Source organism: Dipodomys ordii, unplaced genomic scaffold (genome assembly GCF_000151885.1).
Source record: "Dipodomys ordii isolate 6190 unplaced genomic scaffold, Dord_2.0 Scaffold14, whole genome shotgun sequence".
NCBI classification, from domain to species: Eukaryota; Metazoa; Chordata; class Mammalia; order Rodentia; family Heteromyidae; genus Dipodomys; species Dipodomys ordii.
In genome coordinates this window covers 2,645,884-2,667,155 of record NW_012267230.1, presented here as the reverse complement: position 1 = coordinate 2,667,155, position 21,272 = coordinate 2,645,884, and the positions used below count along the sequence as shown (strand labels likewise).

General features: G+C 37.7%; 1 protein-coding gene across 2 annotated transcripts in view; it reads right to left on the bottom strand.

The window, feature by feature from the left end:
• The window catches only part of Rbbp6 (retinoblastoma binding protein 6), a 35,235-nt gene extending 13,969 nt beyond the window's left edge, over nt 1-21,266 (bottom strand). For both annotated transcript variants that reach the window (XM_013011507.1, XM_013011508.1), the window contains exons 1-8: nt 20,481-21,266; nt 14,838-14,937; nt 11,661-11,697; nt 6,479-6,523; nt 4,413-4,501; nt 4,203-4,299; nt 3,496-3,635; nt 628-800 (exon numbers count right to left, since the gene is read on the bottom strand). In XM_013011507.1, the coding sequence (XP_012866961.1) occupies nt 628-800; nt 3,496-3,635; nt 4,203-4,299; nt 4,413-4,501; nt 6,479-6,523; nt 11,661-11,697; nt 14,838-14,937; nt 20,481-20,646 (847 nt within the window). In that variant the 5' untranslated portion in view covers nt 20,647-21,266. The remainder of the gene's footprint in view (nt 1-627; nt 801-3,495; nt 3,636-4,202; nt 4,300-4,412; nt 4,502-6,478; nt 6,524-11,660; nt 11,698-14,837; nt 14,938-20,480) is intronic.
• Between the last annotated feature and the right edge of the window lie 6 nt (nt 21,267-21,272).

Genomic DNA, 21,272 nt, shown 5'->3' with positions numbered 1-21,272 from the left:
CATGAATCCGGGAAGGGAATTGCCCATAACACAGTTAAGAGAAATACTAAGCTAAGATTCACTGTTCATGCTCCAATGAATAAATCTAAGCCATACTTTCAAACCATAGCTTAAAAAACTCTTATCCTTGAAGAGGTCTCTATACAACGGTCCCAAAACTACCTTCAGAAGTAAAACAAAAACCAAGCAGGTTAGAACAGTGAAGTTTTCGGGTAAGAGCATTTTTTTCTTCTGAGTAAGAAGAAACATCTAAAGTAAATGGCAGAAAAGAACTAAAAGCTAATGTAAGTGATCTAGTCTGTTTACAGGAAATTATCATATCCTTATGAAGTTCAGAATAAGCTACTGTTCACAATGCAGAAAAGGGATTTAAAAAGAATTCCAGTGAGGAACTAAGCCCCACAAAAGGTTAGAATTTTATATATTTTGTAAAACACGTAGAAAACATTATTTAAAAAGACAGAAAGAGAAAGAAAATCCCAACCCTCTCACTATTAACGCTCATAGATCAACACTTATTATCAACATTTTGTATTTTATTATTAAAATACACAGTGTTGGTTCAGAGCCTTTCCAAGCAAATATAAATGCTCCTAATAGTGTCTTCAAGGGTTCAGCCTCTCTTACACTCATCACAGTAACTGTTTCCACAGCAGGGAATGACAACGGCGTCAGTCATGATGTCTTTGCAGATGAGGCACAGCAATTCATCTGGGATGGGATCATCCTCTTCTGACGAAGAGGATGGCTCCTCTGGTAGGAAGGGTGGTTTCTCTTTCTTCCCGATGGCATACGCCTCTCTGTAAAAGAAGGTTTCAGTGTTGTAAGACAGCTACAGTGGCAAAGCATTCATACTCCGTGTTCTACTATATACATCACAAGAACACAATTCAGTACAATTAGTGTAGATAAGCATAATTCCCCAAAGGGGGCAGCTGTATACAACCTCCTATACAAATGAGACACAGAACATAACTCTAAACAAATATAACCAAAAGAAATACTATAAAAGTAGTTAAAAGGCTCTTGGAATCCTAACTCTAAGAACTGAGGCCAGAGAGGTAAAGCAACACTCAATGCCATCATGTTTTACTTAGTTGGCATGGAGTTTAACTTAGAGAATATGCTAATCACAATTTTTACCTACCCTACCATATTTCTTGAAAAGCAACTAACAAAAAAATTCCTCCTCCATATTGCCATAGTTTCTAAAACCAGTGAAGGTATTAGACTAAATGTTGCAAGGTGAAAAATATGATTGACATTATGTAATTAGGAACTAGCTCAAAGGAAACCATTGCTACATGCAATAGAATGAGACTCTAAAACCATCTATCTACCTGTAATTACTATTCAGCTAAGAAATGTGATTTAATAGTTGAATACATATTACAAAAAGTGACTGAATACGTGTTAGCAAAGTATGGAGTAACCATTAGGATTTTTGCAAAAATGTTGAGAATATATTAAAAAAAAAAAACTATCTCAGACTTGTCAACCCTGCTTACATATTTCCAACTTCTCTGTACTCAAATTTGTAAGCCAAAGAATTTCTAGAGAAATCCTTTCTATTTCATGTGTTTATCTCAATGCTGAAAATGAAAGAATCTCAGCTATACAGAGTAGGGTACCTTAGGTGTGTTATTTGTGTTGCAGTTGCTCCATAGACATCACCACGATTCCAGAAATAAGTATCAATTTGCTTATGCCCCACTGTTCCCAATTTGTGAAAGAGGAGTCTCCCACTGCCCAAAAGAGAGAAAAGAAAAGAAGGGGGGAAAAAAAAAAGGAGAACAGGATAGAAAAAGAAACAGAAGAGTCTAAGTTGCTTATCAGTGGTGTTAGTGGAGAGGGTGAGTTTCATTTAAAATATCTGGGCTCCCATCTCTCCCCAGTACTTGCCATTTGTATGGTTGACACAAATGGGCTTTCTGTATTTCATCACTCTAAAGCAATGAAGTTAATTATTGTTAGGGTTCATGGGTGATGTTAACTTTTCCAATACAAACTTCTATTATTAAAAAAATTACATAGTATAGATAAGATGGTCTGCTCTTACTCACTGCAAAAGTCACCAATTTCAACCTGACAATGTTTGGAAGGGTCTACAAAATGTCTGAGTTACAAACAGCATTAACAGACTCCTCTAAGATGATTCACAGAGACAGGAAAGTGACTGATAGTAAACAGATGGGGTGAAGTGGAGGTGAGGACTAGGAGTTCAGGAAAAGTCTCATTTATGGACTTGAACACTACATACAGAAATGTACACTTCCAAATACAGGGTATTTTTTTCAGTATCACTCCATAGCGTAGCCAATATTTGCCACCCTCACCTAGTTACTAGGCCAACAATTATGCCTAAAGCTGAAGGAAACTATGGTCTTACTGTTTTCTTTTTTCTCATCATTAAAAACATGGATACCTATTCTCCAACTGGATGTTTCTCAAAGTACATCCTGAAGGTCTCAACTTCACAATTTCCTAGGCTTCTTTAAAATGCAGAATCAGGATTGTACACCTCTAAATAAAAAAAAAAAAACTAGGAGCTCATGGCTAAGAACTTAGAAGCACAGACTGAAGAAACATCTAATAACATTTATATCTATACTGTGAATTCAGAATTGAAGGCAGTCAAAAAGATAATTAATCATAATAATTAGTAAGAGAAGATAAAAGTGGGAAGCTATGTTGAACTATGTCACTCGACTTTCATGTATGTCTTAATCCTTTGATAAAACAATGGCTCACAGAAATTGAGAACATATTAAAGATATGCACTAAAGTGTTTTATAGCTCTCTAGCCTGCATGAAAAATAAAGTCAACTTCAAAATATTAAGACTCCATGGGAATAGGGCACTGGTGGCTCACAGTGTTAGCCCTGAGTGAAAAAGTGAGCAGAAGGCCTTGTAGTAGTTCAAAGCCCCAGTACTGGTACAAAAAAATAAAAAGTCTCAATACTAATTAGTATTTCATTTATGTTTTGTACGTAAATTTGCCTATCTAGAGTTTTTTTGAGACAGGTCTCCTAGCTATTTTTGTACTAGAGCTAATTTGCACTTAAATCATTGTCTTTGCTTCCTGAGTAATTTGTGATTATAGGTATGTACAACCATGCCCAGTTTGCAGAGCTTTTATTCTTAAAAATTATTTGTCTGTTTTGTCCACTTGGGAAATGGAAATAACATATAAGATAATGTGGGAGCATGTATGTAAATGGGAAAGAAAGCAGAAAATGACAGAAAAGAAGAGTTTAGAAGACTACAAGGGAAGTGGCACTCAGTGATGACAAACCCCCAAATCCATTTAGGAATCTGCTTAAATGTAGCTGACTGTAGCCTCTAATCTTGATAAGAAATGCAGCATGGGCAGACTCATTCTGGTGTACAAAGTTCCCAAGGAAGTCACAGAGCCAAGTTGTAAGCCCAAGATAAATCACTACATCCTGGCACTGATGGTGGTCTGCACAAGTGATAACTAATTTGTATACTTACGCATCTATTGTTGGTATTGCATATTTTCCAGTGTTGGTAAGCATTGCACCTTTCATGTTAGGATCTTTCACCTCCATCATAAAACTTCTAGGAATACCAGTGCTCTTTTTAATCCGAGGACCAGATTCAAAGTTCTTATCCTGTGTGGATGGAAAAGAAGAACAGAAAAGCAATTAGCTTCATTTGTTATTAATTTTGTGTAGCATTTACTACTTAGTTATAATGTTTACTATATATGCCCTCACTTAATCCTTACATCTCCAGTTCAGAAAAGGAAAAAAAAAAAAAAAAGCAAATTTGGAGAGATGAAATACCTCGCCTAAGTTTACTCTAGTAAATGAAAAACCCAGACATGAAACCTGGCAAAAATTTGGCTCCAGAGGTTATGCTGTTTTTAAATAATCCTAGCTGGGCTTTGGTGGCTCATGCCTGTATTCCTAACTACTCAAGAGGCTGAGATCTGAGGATTAAGGTTCAAAGCTAACCCCAGCAGGAAAGTCTATGAGACTCTCCATCTTCAACTAACCTCCTCTTCCCACAAAAAAGCAGAAAGTGGAGCTGTGGTTCAAATGGTAGATCACTAGTCCTTTAAGCACAGTGCCCAGGGACAGTGCCCAAGCCTAAGTACAACTGCCTCTGTACAAGCACAAAAATAAAAATAAAAATATTCCTAAGAAATTATAGCATAATTTTTCCTTTGGACTTACCCCATTTGTTGGGCAATTCTTAATATAATGGCCAGGTTTACCACAACGAAAACAGGTATAAGATGGAGGTGGTGGACCTAGAGGTTTCTTCATGTAACTGGAAGAAAAAAAAATTACATGTAAACAAAAACTTAAAACAATGCTTTTGATTGGGGGGGGAGGGAATCCACCCCTAAAATTCCTATCAGTATAAATTATTTCTGAACTTACTTGATTGGGTCGTATTCATGGCCAGATTGCGACATCATTGCTTTAATTTTATCTTCTTCAGAAGCATTGGCTTCAGCCAGATTGGCAGTCTGTTTAACAGGTAATTATTTGACACACACATTAGAAACACATTTAAGACCACACAGTGAAAGACAACACCACTCATCCTGCAAAGAGCAGTTTCTAGACTAGCCTTGTAAACTTGGAAGAGGCACTGGGAATTCTTTAGGTGGTTACATGATGTCTGGGGGGTATGTGGGAGGCTGAAGAACCATTCTGAGGGCACTCTAGCCTTAGACCCTGCTTATACATTAGAATTTGCACACTTGCTCTAAGATTTAAACACTAAGTTCAGAGGGAAACACTTGATGTTCTTAAATCTTAAAAAAAATATTTCAAGTGTCACAACATGGAGATTGTTCATTTACACTTACAACCTTGAGGGCAAGGAAAGGGGCAGACAACTGAGCATATTATGCAGTCAGAAGTCTCTAAGTTGTAGGGTCAATTTCAGGCTAAGTATAAGGGATGTGCATTAAGCATTCATCACTTAGATTCTATTCTCTAAATTTTATTAACTTCATCTACAAAATATAAAACACAATGTAGATATAAGCAGAGTCTAAGAGAGTGACTTCTAATAACTTGAATCCTCAAGCATCTAGCACTCACATCATCCACTCACTGGGTTTTATCTTTGCATTCATCCACAAAACAAGCAACCAGTTTTAACATTTTATTGTAATTTCATATACAAAAGAATGCTTAACATTAACAGAGCTTAGAACAGCAACGTTTACAGAAAACTGAATTACAGATGTTTAACAACTAATTTGTTTGAACCCAAAAATTATTTTACAAATAAGCTTTTAAAAATAATAAAAAGAATCCCCCAAACCTCCAAAACTTCCCAATTCTTCCCAGCAAAGAAAACAATGGTAGGAATAGACTCAAATATGGTCCTTAACAGTACATAAAAACAGTATACTATATATAAACTGGTAAAGATGTTAGGTTAACTCTTGCTAAACCACTCTGCTTTAGAAAAACCATAAAATAGGATGGTTTTAGTATACTTGTCTCAGTTTTAACGTTCAGTTTTCCTAGTACAAGAGCTGAAGAACTATCTTCTAGGGCACTTTGGGGTTATGGTATAGGAGAAAAGGACACAGCCTATGTATAATAGAGCAAGGACAAGACAGGGAGGGACAACCCTAACGGAAAACCATCCTTTATGTATCTGACAGTGGGGAGAAAAAAGGGTTTCTGGAATAATGGACAATTTCCTTCTTGTCTCTCAAAAAGTCTGCCTGTTCTTTTATTATAAGGCACAATTTGTAAGCTAAATGTATTATTTTAAAAAGCAATCCATCACTAGTGCTTTCCCAAACAAACAATACACATTGTAGAGTAGCAAATGCACGCAATCTTATCGCAGAACATGGCACATACAATGGTTTCAGGAGGTTAACAACTTGCCTCTCTGCCAAACATACAAATTGGTATACTTCTGTAAACAGCTTTATACACTTACACAATTCCTGTAGTCTGTGTTCAAACAAATTAGGTTGTTTAAAAACTTTTTCTAAGGCAGACAGACTACAAGTCTATAGATATAGCATAAGAAACAACTGTATCACATTTAGTATATTGACCTTCATGGGGCTCAATTCAAATATTCAAGAAATAGCCAAGCAATTGTCCGGGTGAAGGAAATCTTCAGTTTTGGCCGCTTAAAGTCCACATAATTTACAGCCAAAACCAGGAATTCCTCCAGAACTTTGTTAGTTTCCAATGTGTAATAAAAAAAAGTATGAGGGGGGAAAATGATTAAGTGTAGCTTCATGTTTCTTCTGTCTTGAAGATGATAATACGCCAACATTATGCTGAGGCTGACCAAGTATTCCCCTATCTTCTCAAAACAGCAACTACTCTTTATAGAGTAATAATATGTACAATGCTCTTGCAAGACCCATCCCCCCCGCAACCCAGCTTAAAAAAAGTTGGTTGACATGAAAAGAATGTTAGAAAAACACTTATATTTTCAAGAATATATATATATATACCTTTGTAAGCTGGGCCAGAGTAATAGATGCAGAAGAGTCATCAATCTGTTCATAAAAAATTAAACACACATTCAAGTTCCACACTGAAAACAGCGGATAATGATCATTTTAGCCCTAATGTCATTTAATGCTCAAATATTGGGCATTTTCTTAGTTTTCTAGAGAATAGCATTTTCTTTTAAGTCTGAAATGTAGCTCAACCTACTTTATCTTCCTTATACTACTTGACACCCAGTTATAAAGGTTGTCAGTTCTGGGAGACTGCATAATTGCAATTCAAAAACAGGGTAAAGAAAGTGTACCACACAGGAAATTGGTGGCTAGAAACTCAGTAAGAACTCTGTCTCTCAATGGTCTCTAAATCTGATATTGCTCAAGACAATTACACTGGTCGAGAGAATAAGCGATCTTTCTAATTTTCCCCATCAACACTGTAAAAACAAGCAGCTTTGTAATGGCTCAATTATTTTAATAAACAAGAGCACCCATATAATTGCTACATTATTTTTTGAGAATTGTGTATCCTCCTACACAAAGAATAAATAACAATAGCTTCTTGTTTAAGAAACAACAGCTTTATCAAAGCAAAGATCTTTAGCCAAAAATAAACCCCAAAGAACAAAAAATGAGGGGTAGATAAAGGTGCCTAGGGGAAAGGATTGAGTTATCATATGTGATGATGGATTCTAATACTTGCGAAAAAAGGAAGTTAATATAACCAAACACAGCAAGGATATATGGAAGAGAGAGCTTTAAAACAAAAAATCCATTAAAAAAATAAAAAATAAATTTTGTCCTCTATAACAATGTTTTTAAAAAAGTCTACCTCCGGGGCTGGGAAGGTGGCTCAGTGGTAGAGCACTTGCCTTGCATGCCTGAGGCCCTGGGTTCAATTCCTCAGCACCACATAAGCAAAAAGAAAAAAGCTGGGAGTGGCGCTGTGGCTCAAGTGGTAGAGCGCTAGCCTTTGAGCTGAAGAGCTGAGGGACAGTGCCCAGGCCCAGAGTTCAGTCCCCACAACTGGACCCAAAAAAAAAAAAAAGTCTACCTCCGTGTTATCATATATACATAACTTTAGGAAATAACTTTGAAGATATTTGCCCTATAACTTCCTACTTCATAAGTAGGTTGTTTATTCTTATGCTGTAAGTTTCTTAATTCTTGTTTACAATGGAGAAAATATTAACAAGATAACTGGATCAAAGAAAAACAGCTGAATAGTAAAAGTAGTATGAATTTAGACCTCAAAGAGAAATGGAATCAGTTTTAATATGAAGTCCATAGCCATTATCCAGTCCAGAAATGATTCAATAAATATAAATCATGTTAGCTAAATTTAAGACGCATCTTGGCTGGGCATGGTGACACACTTCTCCAATCCCAGCACTCAGAGGTTGAGGCAGGAGGTATGGAGTTTAAAGCATCCTGGACTAACGGGTTGGCAAGTTGAAGCCAGCCAGACTTCTCAAAAAACAAAACAAAACAAAAAACTCCCCCCAAACAAACAAAAGTCTTACAAATAGGGTTTTAAAGTTAATTTGACCGAAATTATTACTGGGATGCTTAGACAAAAGGTTTTTTATTCCACATTGAAGGACTGTAAACAGTTCATGAGAGCAGGGTACCAATGGCTCATGTCTGCAATCCCACTCAGCAGTGTAAGATTTGGAGGATGATGGCTGTTTGAGGCCAGCATGTTCAGAGAAGTCCTCAAGAGACTTCCTCCCCAAAATTGCCAGTAAAATGCAGTAGTAGAGTGCCAGCTATGAACAAGAAAGCAATGGGAGCATGAGGTCCTGAGTTCAAACTCTGGCACTGGCAAAAAAAAAAAAAAAAAAGTTCATATGCACTCATCCAGCAAAATCTACCAATCGTTCTTGAAGTAGTTTTTCATCTAAGAACAAATATTAAGAAATAAAAAAATACATATTCAACTTTTATCTAAAATATATTGTAACCTATTTCATTTTATACGGGCCAGAAATAGCCTGAATTTAAGTAATAAGGACCATCAATTCAATCACGTATGGTAGGATCCTAACCAACAAAATAATAGCTTTAATAGTGTTCTTAGAAAAAAGAAATCCAGGCCAGGTGCCAGTTGTTCACGCCTGTAATCCTAGCCAATCAGAAGCCTGAGATCTGAGGATTGAGGTTCAAAGCCAGCCCAGGCAGGAAAAGTCTATGAGACTCCTCTCTCCAATTAACCACCAAAAAACTGGAAGTGGCACTGTGGCTCAAGTGGTAGAGTGCTTGCCTTGCGCTAAAGAGCTCAGGGGCAGAGCCCAGGCCTAGAGTTCAAGCCCTACAACGGACCAAAAAAGAAAAAAACAAACCCACTGTATTAATTTTCTTAACGCTGGAACTAGAAAAGCAACACAAAAATCTTCCTACTCCTAATTTTATTGTCCTTGTCTTTGTGCTGAACTTTCTTATCCTCTCATTTTAGGTTTTTACTCCCATTGTATCATTTACTCAATGAATTCAAAGTGACTTCAGATATGTAACTGAATCTAATTATGTTCCCTTACAAAATCACCACTATAGTGCACCCCATCTGGTAAGTCAAATCAGTTTAGAAAGGCATCAACTTGTTTCCTACATATAACAAGATGTGAAAAATGATGGAAAATGTTCACAAAGGTTTAAAAATAAAATATTTATATATACCAAAACATAAAAATTTCTTAGTGAAACAGTAAAATACTGTTTTCAAAAAATAACACACCTCCCTATATCTAAATAGGGGGTCTTGTTTCTGGAAGTAAGGACCTCAAACGTTTTATGCTTATAGCTGAGTGGAATAAAAAAAAAAATCTACGAAATTTCAGACCCTTAGGTCAGCAAATACAGCTTTCAGCTTCAGTATAACAACCAGGCATGGGAAGATGACATAAACCAAACAAGGCTGGGGAATATAGAAATAGCCATCTTTGATTGGATTTGGCCTCACCAAAAATATTCATACTTACTAATCAGAATTAAAAATTTGGTTCAAAGGCTCTATTTCATGTTTTGTGAATGTGTACAACCACATCACTTTTTTGTTTCTTAAGAGGTACACTAATTATTCTCACCCTAAATATCAGCAAATGTACCCCATACAAATAAAAGAAGGGAATAACAAGTTATCTAACATCACCAGTTTCTAACAGCTCCATTTCCCTTAATTCTACATAAAAAATAAGGCTACTTTTTGAAAGCATTAAAAAAAAAAAAAGGAGAAGAAAGAAAAGAGAAACCTAAGCAAGCTTAAAATAAAACTGCTTCTTATAAATGTAATACAGACATGCCAGGGAACACACAAGGCTAAAAGAATGTTAACTTTATTTATGAACATGTGATTTGTGTTTATACACATGCTAATAAACAAAAGGGAAATAATTGCTTTCAAGAAATAAAACTGCATCTGCATACTTCAAATACTATATAAAAATGAACTTTATACAAAATGTGTTACAATCACTACCACATTCACCAGGATTGTTGATCTAAATTTGTGCTAGCATTTGGATACATAAAAATCAGCTTTAAACCAATGACCAGCAAAACAGAAACTTGGACAGTTTTTACAGCATTATGCTTTAAGAAAAAAAAAAAGGGAAAAAAACCCCAAAAACCTTATATACCCAAAAAGGGAGGGAGGGGGAATCCCAAAACACTAAAGGCTTTTCATCTTTGAATCACTGTTTAGTTCCACCAGAACTAAGGCCACATACTTTAAAGAACCATTTCAGAGTTGAGATAGTCTACGTTTTCATGTTTAAATCCAATGATCCAGGGTTAGTGAAATGCCTCTTACACAAAGATCAGCTTAAAAAGTATAACCAATACCCTTGAATTCTAAAGGAAAATTTCAGATATCTTACATTGTATACAATAGCAAGCCTGAGCAGTAAAATGTTTAGAGAACCATCAAGTTTGCAGAACCCAATAAGATAGACCTGTGTTCTGAAACACATTGTACTTCACATTTTGAAACTCACAGTGAAAATAGTGTTATACTTATAATGAAAAAATAAGATGTTATACTGGTTCCTTCCTGGTTAAAAGGAGTAAGTTACTTTTGGTAAGTTTCAGCTTTCAGTAGCCTATAATTTAGTATATTTTAATACAAGAAGAAAAAATGTTTAATTTGGACATCTGAACAGATTGGGTAGAAGTGATCTTGCATTGTTTTGAAACCAATACACCCAACTGTACAAATTATCAAAATCAATGAGACATTGAGGGACTTGCTGAAGGGAACAATTTTGTTTTTACTTTATAGTGCAGGTATAAAGAGGTAGAAGGTCAAACTGCCAAATAAAGCAAGATGAATAAAGCTGTACCAGTGGTCAGCTGGTGTTTCAAATGGTCAGATGTGTTGCAACTTGGTGAAAGCATCAAATTCTAACATAAGCTCTGCATGTTGCTAATGCTTTTTTTGTGTGTGCTGGTCCTGGGGCTTGAACTCAGGGCCTGGGCGCTATCCTTGAGCATTTTTGCTTAGGGCTAGCGCTCTACCACTTGAGTCACAGGTTCCACTTCTGGCTTTTTAGGTAGACAAGATAACTGGAGATGAGAGTCTCTCGGACTTTCCTGCCCGGGCTGGCTTTCAACCGTGATCCTCAGATCTCAGCCTCCTGGGTAGCTAGGATGACAGGCGTGAGCCACCAGCGCCCAGCTTGCTACTGCATTTTTACAAGCCATCATTAAGGCTGGGGGGAAGGGGAAAAAGAGCTAACATAAACTAAGTGATACAACGTGAAAATGGCAAAATATACACTCCAAACATTTTTTTATTGCAAGAAACAAAAAGCACACAACAGCCTGTACATACATACAAAATACTAACTATAGACAGACAGATGTAGAACATGTTATCATGTTCATCAGTGTAGAACCTACATGATCTAAGAAGAATCATACAGTACTGTACAACACAGTGTCATACAGGGAGAATGCTCTCATCTTTAATATGAAACAGTGCAATAGGCACAAATTACCCACTTCTACAAAATAACTGCAAATTATGCCACATATATTCATGTTCAACTGAACTGTCACCAAAATACATTTTATTTACAATATGTACTATAAATCAGTTGGTTATTAAGTTCTAAAATGATTTACTTCACTGAAACATTATAAAGGTTAAAGCATTGTGTAGAAAAAAGTGGGAGATTGTGTTTTTACATACTGCTTTTGTAGTTCCCATCACTGGCTCAGTTCGACTTCTAAAAAAATAGAACAGAAACTAACATTAGTAATTTATAAATTTTTGTACTAGAAATCTCAATATGTTATCTTTAATCACACATCTTAGGAATTTAACTTTCCTGTAGTACACATCTTAGGAATTTAACTTTCCTGTAGTACAAAGCTTTAAATAAGCCATTTCAGAAATAATAAACAACTTGGATTTTTATTACCTTACGGTACACATTTGTAGTTAAAAAAAAAAAAAATCACACTGACAATGGGGTACAACTGGCTCATTCCTGAAATCCTAGCTACGAAGGAGGTTAAGATCTGATTGTGGTTCAAAGGGCAGGAAAGTTGAAGAATTTTCTTCCTGGCTGTCCCATCATTTAAAAAAAGCATTGTTCAGCAATGCACAGAAGGTAGAAACAAGACTTGCACAATGTCTAGAATGATCTTTTAAGTTCCTACTTTTAAAGGATATACAATAGTTGGTACTCATTTATGAAACAAGGCATTATAGTTAGGTATTTGTGTTCAATGTTTAATGATCCAATCTGACGACTTCTCAGACTCTTAAAATGGAGCCATTCCTCCTCAAGTGCTTGAATACTAGCCTTGAGCAAAAAATTCAGGGGCAGAAGGTAGAAATGGACTGTATTTGAATTAAAAATGTTTATAATAGAAATGGACAATCTGATGTTTAAAAGAATATACAAATAACCCAAAAAGAACTTTTTTACACAGGAAATGAGACCTAAATAGCCTTCAAATGCTTTGTGATTTTTATTTTCTTGAATTTGCTCAACAAATTGAGACATTTTAGGAAACAAATTATGTTTGAATTAACATAACTTTGTATAGGAAGCAATTCATTTTGCCAGGTACTTCAAGTAATTCCATTCTCAAGAATTTAGGAGCTGGGCGCTGGTGGCTCACGCCTGTAATCCCAGCTGCTGAGGAGGCTGAGATCTGAGGATCATGGTTCAAAGCCAGCCCAGGCAGGAAAGGCCATGAGACTCTTATCTCCAATTAACCACCAGAAAACTCGAAGTGGAGCTGTGGCTCAAGTGGTAGAGTGCTAGCCTTGAGCTGAAGAGCTGAGGGGCAGCGCTCAGGCCCAGAGTTCAAGCCCCACGATTGACACTGACACACACACACACACACACTTTGGAATATCAAAACGTTCCCAGAAATACTATTATGTATGTGTGTGTGTATACAGTATGTATGTGTACATATATATGTATATTATATAATTTGTTTTGTTCTATGGACAGAGTCTCACTAGAGAGCCCAGGCTGGCTGGAAAAATCATGAACCACCCCTTGGCTCTGCCTCCTAAGTGCTGGAATTATGGGAATGTGACACTATGCCTGGCTAATATTTAATCTTTTTTAAAAGGCACATGGTATAGTATTTGATATTTTATCATTTTGATTCTTAAAATCACTTAAAGCAAAAAGCACAGACCACTGAGATTAATCACTCGGTAGCTACAATAATGAAAAAAATATTCAGCATTTTAGGTTAGGATCGAAATAGTATTATACAAGACTCTTTTAATGTTAAGATATACAATACAACCTTAGTACAAACTAAAAAAACAAAAAACAAACAAAAAAGTTACAATACATGGCCTACAAGAGGCAAAGTTCCAAGAAATGTCTAATTTAACCTTAATTCTAAAACACATTCCATTTAATAGGTCTGGCATATTCTAGAAATTTTCATTGACTCAAAAAAATGTCAAAATTTCAAACAAAACCATCTAATTTCTTGGTAGAAATCTACCCTTTAAAATAGTCCAAGTTGATACCCTAGTCACATATTCAACTCTGTTGTCACTATTAAAATTTCAAAGTGGAAGGGCTGGGAAGGTGGCTCAGTGGTAGAGCGCTTGCCTTACATGCATGAGGCCCTGGGTTCGATTCCTCAGCACCACATAAGCAGAAAAAAAAGCCGGAAGTGGCATTGTGGCTCAAGTGGTAGAGCGCTAGCCTTGAGCTGAAGAGCTGAGGGACAGCGCCCAGGCCTAGAGTTCAGGCCCACGACTGGACCCCCCCCAAAAAAAATTAATAAATAAAATAAAATTTCAAAGTGGAAAGCTTACAAATAGTTTATAATTATGCTTCTTTAGTGTATATAAGTTCTATTCTACTTTACAGAGATTGTTCTTGTTCCAATAATGACCCTCTGCCAAGCACCTGAGCAGGTATCTATGGGACTCTCAACTGACAACACTGTAGATATTGCAATATGCAATGCTCCAATTCCTTATATCAAATGGCATATGTTTTCATGAAACTTGTGCAATTTTCCTATTTATACCTAGAGTACAATGTAAGTGCTATCTAGTCACATTATATTTTGCTTAGGAGACAATAACAAGGAAGTTTACTTATGTTCAGTATAGACACAATCACCACAGGCTAAGCTATACAGAGTAAATATCAGCAACAACCTCCATAATCTTTCCAATCTGCCGTTACTGCAGACCCAGAAACCAAGGATATGGGCATGCCAACTGCATCCAGATCCTCACCTTAGGGAAATCTGAGCCAGAGACTTTAGGTTACTTATTTAGTCACATAATTGGTAAAACAAAAAAACAGTAAACGGAGTCAAATCTAAGCCCAATTCCAGAGTTATACTGGTAATACAATATATGACCTCTTAACCAAAACCCTTACTGGGAAGAAGCACATCTTAGTAGCATTACTAGATGCTGGCATATATGCAAGATAGATCTTTACAACATATACATTTTTTTTTGGTCAGTTATGGGGCTTGAACTCTTCGCCTGGGCACTGTCCTTCAGCTCTTCAGCTCAAGGCTAGTGGTCTACCACTTAAGCCACAGTGCCACTTCTGGTTTTCTGAGTGGTTTATTGGGAAGAGTTTCACAGCCTTTCCTGCCCAGGCTGACTTTGAACCTTGACACTCCAATCTCAGCCCCCTGAGTAGCTAGGATTACAGGTGAGAGTCACCTGCTCCCAGTGACATAATCATTTTTGTTAACAGGCCATACTGAGTAAACTTGTGTCCTAATAATAGTTCTTAAAAGAACTATAGGCCAAGACTATTTAATCAGAGAAGAAATCAGGAAAAACAAACCCCTTTCCCTCATAGTTTCAAGAATTGAGAACATAAACTTATTAGATTTTTGTACTTACATAACATATGTCTTGCTTGTGGATTTAACACCTCCAATAGGAATTCTTCTAACAATTACAGATGAGTTCTTAGGAATCAGAGCATTATCATCAGTATATTCTGTAAATAAAAACAAAGTCAGGGATTTAAATTCTGCAGAATAAGACCTGAATCGGAATACAAATTTTTATAGGAAATGAACCTAAGACACAGAAGAGAATAACTACCTAGTCCTTTCACCTAAATTACTAGTAATTTTCAGCTAGGTTACTGAACTCTAGTAACTCTACTTCTCAAATTCCAAATCTCCAGTTTATTCAGCAGAAATGTTCAATATGCAAACTATGGATAACGTTGTTAGAATGGAGACAGTCTTAGTCTGTCTTCCCTCTGCCTTAAAACAGGAGTTGACTATTATGTTCCTCACTCTCACAGAATTTATTACTAGAGCAGACAGACTGCATTATGTTATGACAGGAGTGAACAAAAAAAAAGTTTTTGTGTATGTGCATGAAGGTCTGGAGCTTCTTGTACTCAGGGTCTGGGCACTATCCTTGAGCTTTTTTTTTGCTCAACGCTTGGGTTCTACCACTTTGAGCCACAGCTCCACTTCCGGTTTTCTGGTGATTAATTAGAGCTAAGAGTCTCATGAATTTTCCTGCCAGGCTAGCTTTGAACCAGAATCCTCAGACCTTAGCTTCCTGAGTAGCTAGGATTATAGGCCTGAGTCACTGGCAACTGGCTCAGAAAAGGGTTTTCTAATAAGGACTAAATAGTGAATGTCACTTTGAATAGAATGATAATTCAAAGAAAGCCCTTCTGAAGAACCTACACTAGCAACTTAAAACTCAGAAGTCAGCCAGATACACGAAAAAGCTAAAGTGTATTTTAGGCAGAAGAAAAAAAAATGAGACAGAAAAAGAACTACAGGGATAAAGAGATTGAAAAAGAGTAACACAAAATACAGGTACAAAGGTTATACAAAGCAAATATTGTTTCATTTCTAAACAATAGGAACTCATTGGTTGATCTTCATGAAATGTTGACAACTGTGATAATAGGATTGTTTTGGCATCTATGTTAAGAATAAACCATACCATGCTGAAGACTGGGGTTCATAGCCAGCCCAGGCAGGAACATCTGTGAGACTCATCTCCAATTAACCACCAGAAAACCAGAAGTGCATAGTGGCTCTAGTGGTAGAGCGCTTGCCTTGAGCTAAAGAATTCAGGGACAGTACCCAGACCCAGAGTTCAAGAACCCCCCCCCCCAATAACTATAAAACAAAGAGTAGAAATAAGGTGACTACTTAACACTATCTAATCCAGACAGAAGTGATGGTGTGGGGGTGGGGGGCGGGGGGTTGGAGGCATGGCTAAGGCTGTAGAAATTATGGCTCATGGTAGGATGTGGCAGGCAGAGAAATGGAGTCAAATGTTATGGGGTTAGAGTGTAAAGTCTTGTTCTTGCACTGGATATTGAGAATATGAAGAAAGAATCAGCATCAATTTATGAGTTCTCAGCTTTAACAAATGTATAAACAGTGACATCACTTTTTTAAGAAGACCAACAAGAAAGATGAGTGGACATTATTTTCTATTAGATGGCCTTTCTATAATACTTCCCTAAGAAGAAAACCTAAAAGGAAATTGGAGCTTTACTAAAGGAAGGAAGATGTATCATCTTCTTCAATCACAAACCAGATAGTGGGTCCACTTTTGCTTCACTTATTAGCACAAAGCATCTGACTTTATTTGCTCTTTGTATTATTTCAAATTTATTACAAATCTAGACATTTTGGGCTTTTAATGTCTTCAGAGCTGAAGGTATGGCTCAGTGGAAGTATACCTGACTCTCAAACAGAAAGCCCTGAGTTCAAATCCTAATGTTCCCAAAATGCTGATAACATATATCAACTTTATTTTTTTTTTAGTCAAAATGCTATTAGCATTCCCTATTAAAAGTAAATTGGGCTGGGCGCCAGTGGCTCACGCCTGTAATCCTAGCTACTCAGAAGGCTTAGATCTGAGGATCACAGTTCAAAGCTAGCCCAGGCAGGAAAATCTGTGAAACTTATCTCCAATAAACCACCAGAAAACCAGAAGTGGAGCTGTGGCTCAAGTGGTAGAGCACTAGCCTTGAGCTGAAGAGCTGAGGAACAGTGCCCAGGCCCCAGAGCTCAAGCCCCACGACCATCCAAAAAAAAAAAAAAAAGCCCACTAAATTGCTCATGCAGGGTTGTTTTTAATATGTTCTACATGGCTGGCTACATCCAATAAAGTGATGCAGTTTCCTAGATTTAGGCATGCTAATTATCATTATCTTGTACTATTATCATTTTCTTGTACAATTCACAACAGTCTGAACTTTCTCAACTTCCAAGCAACCTAAAGAGAAAAAAATCAGAAGGGAGGATGGAAGACTTTTTGTTGTTGTGTGCTTATTAACTCAGGACCTGAGCACTGTTCCTGAGTTTTGTGCTCAAGGCTGGCACTCTAACACTTCAGCCCACCTCTACTTCCCACTTTTTTTTGGGGGGGGGGCGTGGAGATGAATTGGTGATAAGTCTCATAAGGGACTTCTGCCTGGGCTCACGTTGAACTGCAACCCTCAGATCTCAGCCTTCTGAGTAGAAGCTAGGAATTATAGGTATAAGCCAATAATGTCTTGTCAGGTTGAAGATATTTGTTGTTGTTTTTTGCTGGTCCTGAGGCTTGAACTCAGGGCCTGGATGCTGTCCCTGAGCAGGCTGGCACTCTATCTACAGATACTTTCCTCCCTGGGCTGCCTTCCCAACCTTGGTCCTTGATCTTAAATCTCCTGAGTAGCTAGGTGCGAGTCACAGGAAAGAGCAAGATTTTTAATCAGTTTAAAAGTTAATTCTACAGCTAAAACTTAAGTGTCAAACATCAGACAAGAAGTTTCTTTCCTTTTCTGAGACAGCGTTATGCTACGTAGCCGGGCTGACCACTGCTGGGATTATAGGCATGCACCACTACACCCAACAAGGAAGTTTCTTATTTTTAACAATGTCAAGTGAATTCACACTAGCTCTCAAAGAAATATTAACTCGATCAGCACACTACAGTTAACTAAAGCAACACTAAAGTCAATATTCCAACACCCTTCAGAAGTTCTGATCAGGTTAACTCCTGAATTTACAATGATTTCCAAGCCCAAAAAGTGTCTTACATTTAACACAAATCCTTAATGAGTAGTCAGTTTATTTCTAAGACATGGCAGTCTTAAAATATGAAAGGCCTGGTTGGAGAACAAGCTGAACTTGCAGCAAGACATCAAGTCTTTAAAAAATACTTCACACTGGACTTCCAACTCACACTAAGTTCAGAAGGAAGGCTGTTGTGTGGCTTGGGGTGGGAAGAGGGGGGTTAGTACAAAGTTTTTCGGAAATAATAAAGTTCAAGGGATCACTGTGAAATATAGCCTAGAGATAAGTAGTATTGTTAAGTCCAAAAACACAGAATTCTGATCAAAGCATTTTAGTCTTTTCAAAACTAGGCCCTAAACATAGATCTTCATATTATAAGAAAAGCTTTGTAGCAACATGTAATATTAGAGATAATTTCAACATTAATTCAAACCAAAAATCCAGTTCAACATTCTCTCCTATGTAAACTCCCCTCAGGCTTTTAGCATTTTCTTTGCAACACTAATTTATATTTATATTAATTCACCGAATAATGCTAAAGCCAAGTGGCATTCTCATTGAACTGCCTTGGTAAGTGGGGTACTATCTTCTGTGTACTACTTTTTCCCCTAGTTTGATGAAATAAAAAGCAGTTGTCTCCCACAGCTCTTCTTCCATAAAAAAGCTCATACAATATATGAAGCTCCTCCCTGGATTTCAGGGTCTGGATCATGTATTAATATTTACCAGTCTAGGAAAAACATACAGTCAGAAAGAAATCTCTTCAATTTTAAGTACAAGATTCCTTCAACCACAATTTACTCCTCTCAAAGTTTTATTTGATCACTAGGTAGATAAGATGAACAAAGCTTAGCCCCAAATGATTCAATTGTGTTACTATTTCAGTGAAAATGAGTCCTGCATAGTGTTTAAAATTGCCTGATATCCTCTAGTTTCGTTTATCTTTCCTCTCATTCATAAATACTCAATATAGCAAGATGGCTTACAATTCTTCAAAATCTGTCTTTATGAACAGTGTCTACTATAAATATGGAGAGGCTTTCAGTATACTTAAAGCTCTTCCTGAACTGTCCTTGACCACCAACAATCTTCCTCTCCTTAAGTAGAGGGAGACATACAGATGATTCCAGTTACCAAAGGAACTGGCACACATTTATTTTTAGTAAGAAGAAGCAGACAATATTATTTCAAATCTATTGTCATATAAATTCTGGCTTAATTAATACTTTGGAGTCCCCACATGCCAATAATGCTGGTCCTCAGCCTAATACAATTATACTTATGTTTGCACTGTAAACGACAGCAGCCATGACAGAATTTAAACTACAGATTAAAGGCAGGGGATCATCCTTTTCAACAACCACTCCATCACATATTATATTAGTATAAAATTACCCTAAAGCAATCACCATTTCTTCACACCCGAACAATAAATCTTAAATCTACAGATTAAAGGCAGGGGGCCACCCTTTTCAACAACCACCAGGCCAAATTTTATGCCACATTTAGCGATAAATTTCAATCCATCTTAAAAGTCAGAACTTCACTATTTCTTCACATCCCAACAATAAATCTCATTAAACCAATCTAGTAAACACATCAACACTGCTATTCTGAGAAAAAGAAACTAAAACAAAACCAGTGTTGGAAAAGACTGCCACATCACATCTACTTTTGAATTCCCATTATAAAATATTCTAAACACAGGAAAAAGTACTTAAAAAGATTCTAATCCTGGTTTACTAACACTTACATGGCAGCAGCCTAGCAAAATTTTAAGTTTCTTGGTATTGAGAGGGAGGGACAGTCTAGCAATCACTACTTTTAAGAAACAAGTTTCAGGCTTTTAAACTTTCCTGAATTGCTAAATTTAAGAGTAATGTGATGAACTTAAAGAGTCCAACGACCGAATTACTGTTAACTGTGCAATTTACACAAGCCAAGAATATTTCAAGTTCCAAAAAACAATTTCCACATTAAATCCTCAAAGAATACGAAAACTAGGGGCTCTTTTCTCCACAACGCAGGCAGCTCCAAATAAGTAAATACCTGGGGGGAGGGGTAGGAAAGAAGACTAACAACTTGCTATTAACTTCCACAGCATGGTTAGGTTACAACATTAGAAGTTATGCCTGTCACTGAATTAACACAGACCAATCCTTGCATGTTCTGATGAAAAACAAAACAGAAAAACGCCACAAGGCAACCCCCCCAAAGAACTCGTTCGTATCAACCCCCTTTTATTCACCATCCCCACCCACATTTTTAAAAAAAAAAAAAAACAACTCGAGGTCAGACTACCACGTTTTCCGATTACCCTGCTCTAGAAATCAAACATGTCAGTTTCAACTCCAAGGTCGGCTATCAATGAAAAATTGTATCCACAGTGTTAGAACGAACCAGAACGGCGGTTAAGAGTCAGGCACCTTCTTCTAACTTAGCAATCACCCTCCACCCCAGCCTTGGCAGGAGCCCGGGGTGGGGGTGGGCTTACCTTCTTTCGTCTGCGCGTTGGTGATCTGCAGGTCGCAATCGGCAGCTTTCAGCTTCTCTCTCCCCATAATCTGCTTCTTTAAGTCGCAGAGGGAGATGTGGAGTCCATCAAAAGTGACGGTATCATAGTTGAGTTTAGAGGAGAATTTATAATGTACACAAGACATTGTGCCAAAAGGACTCCTACGGTTCAGCGAGGAGACGTGGACACTCTCAATATACGTATATTTATCAACTTTCAGAGCAAAATATGTACACACACGAAAAAAAAACAGACACCGAAGGACCCTAAGGCCTCCAGATTAAATACCCCTCCCCAACCACAAGCAGGGGGTTCGTAAGAACAATAATCCAGGACAACCCCCGCCCTCGGAGACTCAGAAGCGCTTCATAGAGGGGTTGGAAGAGGGTTTGGGGTAGGGGGGTGGGGGTGGGGGCGGGACAGGGAAAGAGAAGGGAGTGTGGAAGAAGAAATCGAGAATCCGCCAACCGGCACAATGTCACCCGGCTGGATCCCGCTCGCTCATGCTAAAAGCCGCAGGAGACGGATGGGGGGGAGGCTGAGGGGGGGGGCCAGGCGGTGCAGTCAGTAGCGGCCAGTCCACACGTTAAAAGAGTCCGAATGACCCCCGCGGGGGGTCAGGGGTCCATAGCGCGGCCGCACCTCCCGGCGGATCGCTTTCTCTCTTTTCCGTGGATGGGGGGGAGGAGTGACCCGGGCCCCGGGGAAGGCCGCAGGGAGAGGGCACTAGGCCCCCCGAGTCCACGAGCGGCCTTCTCGCCTCCTCCCGGC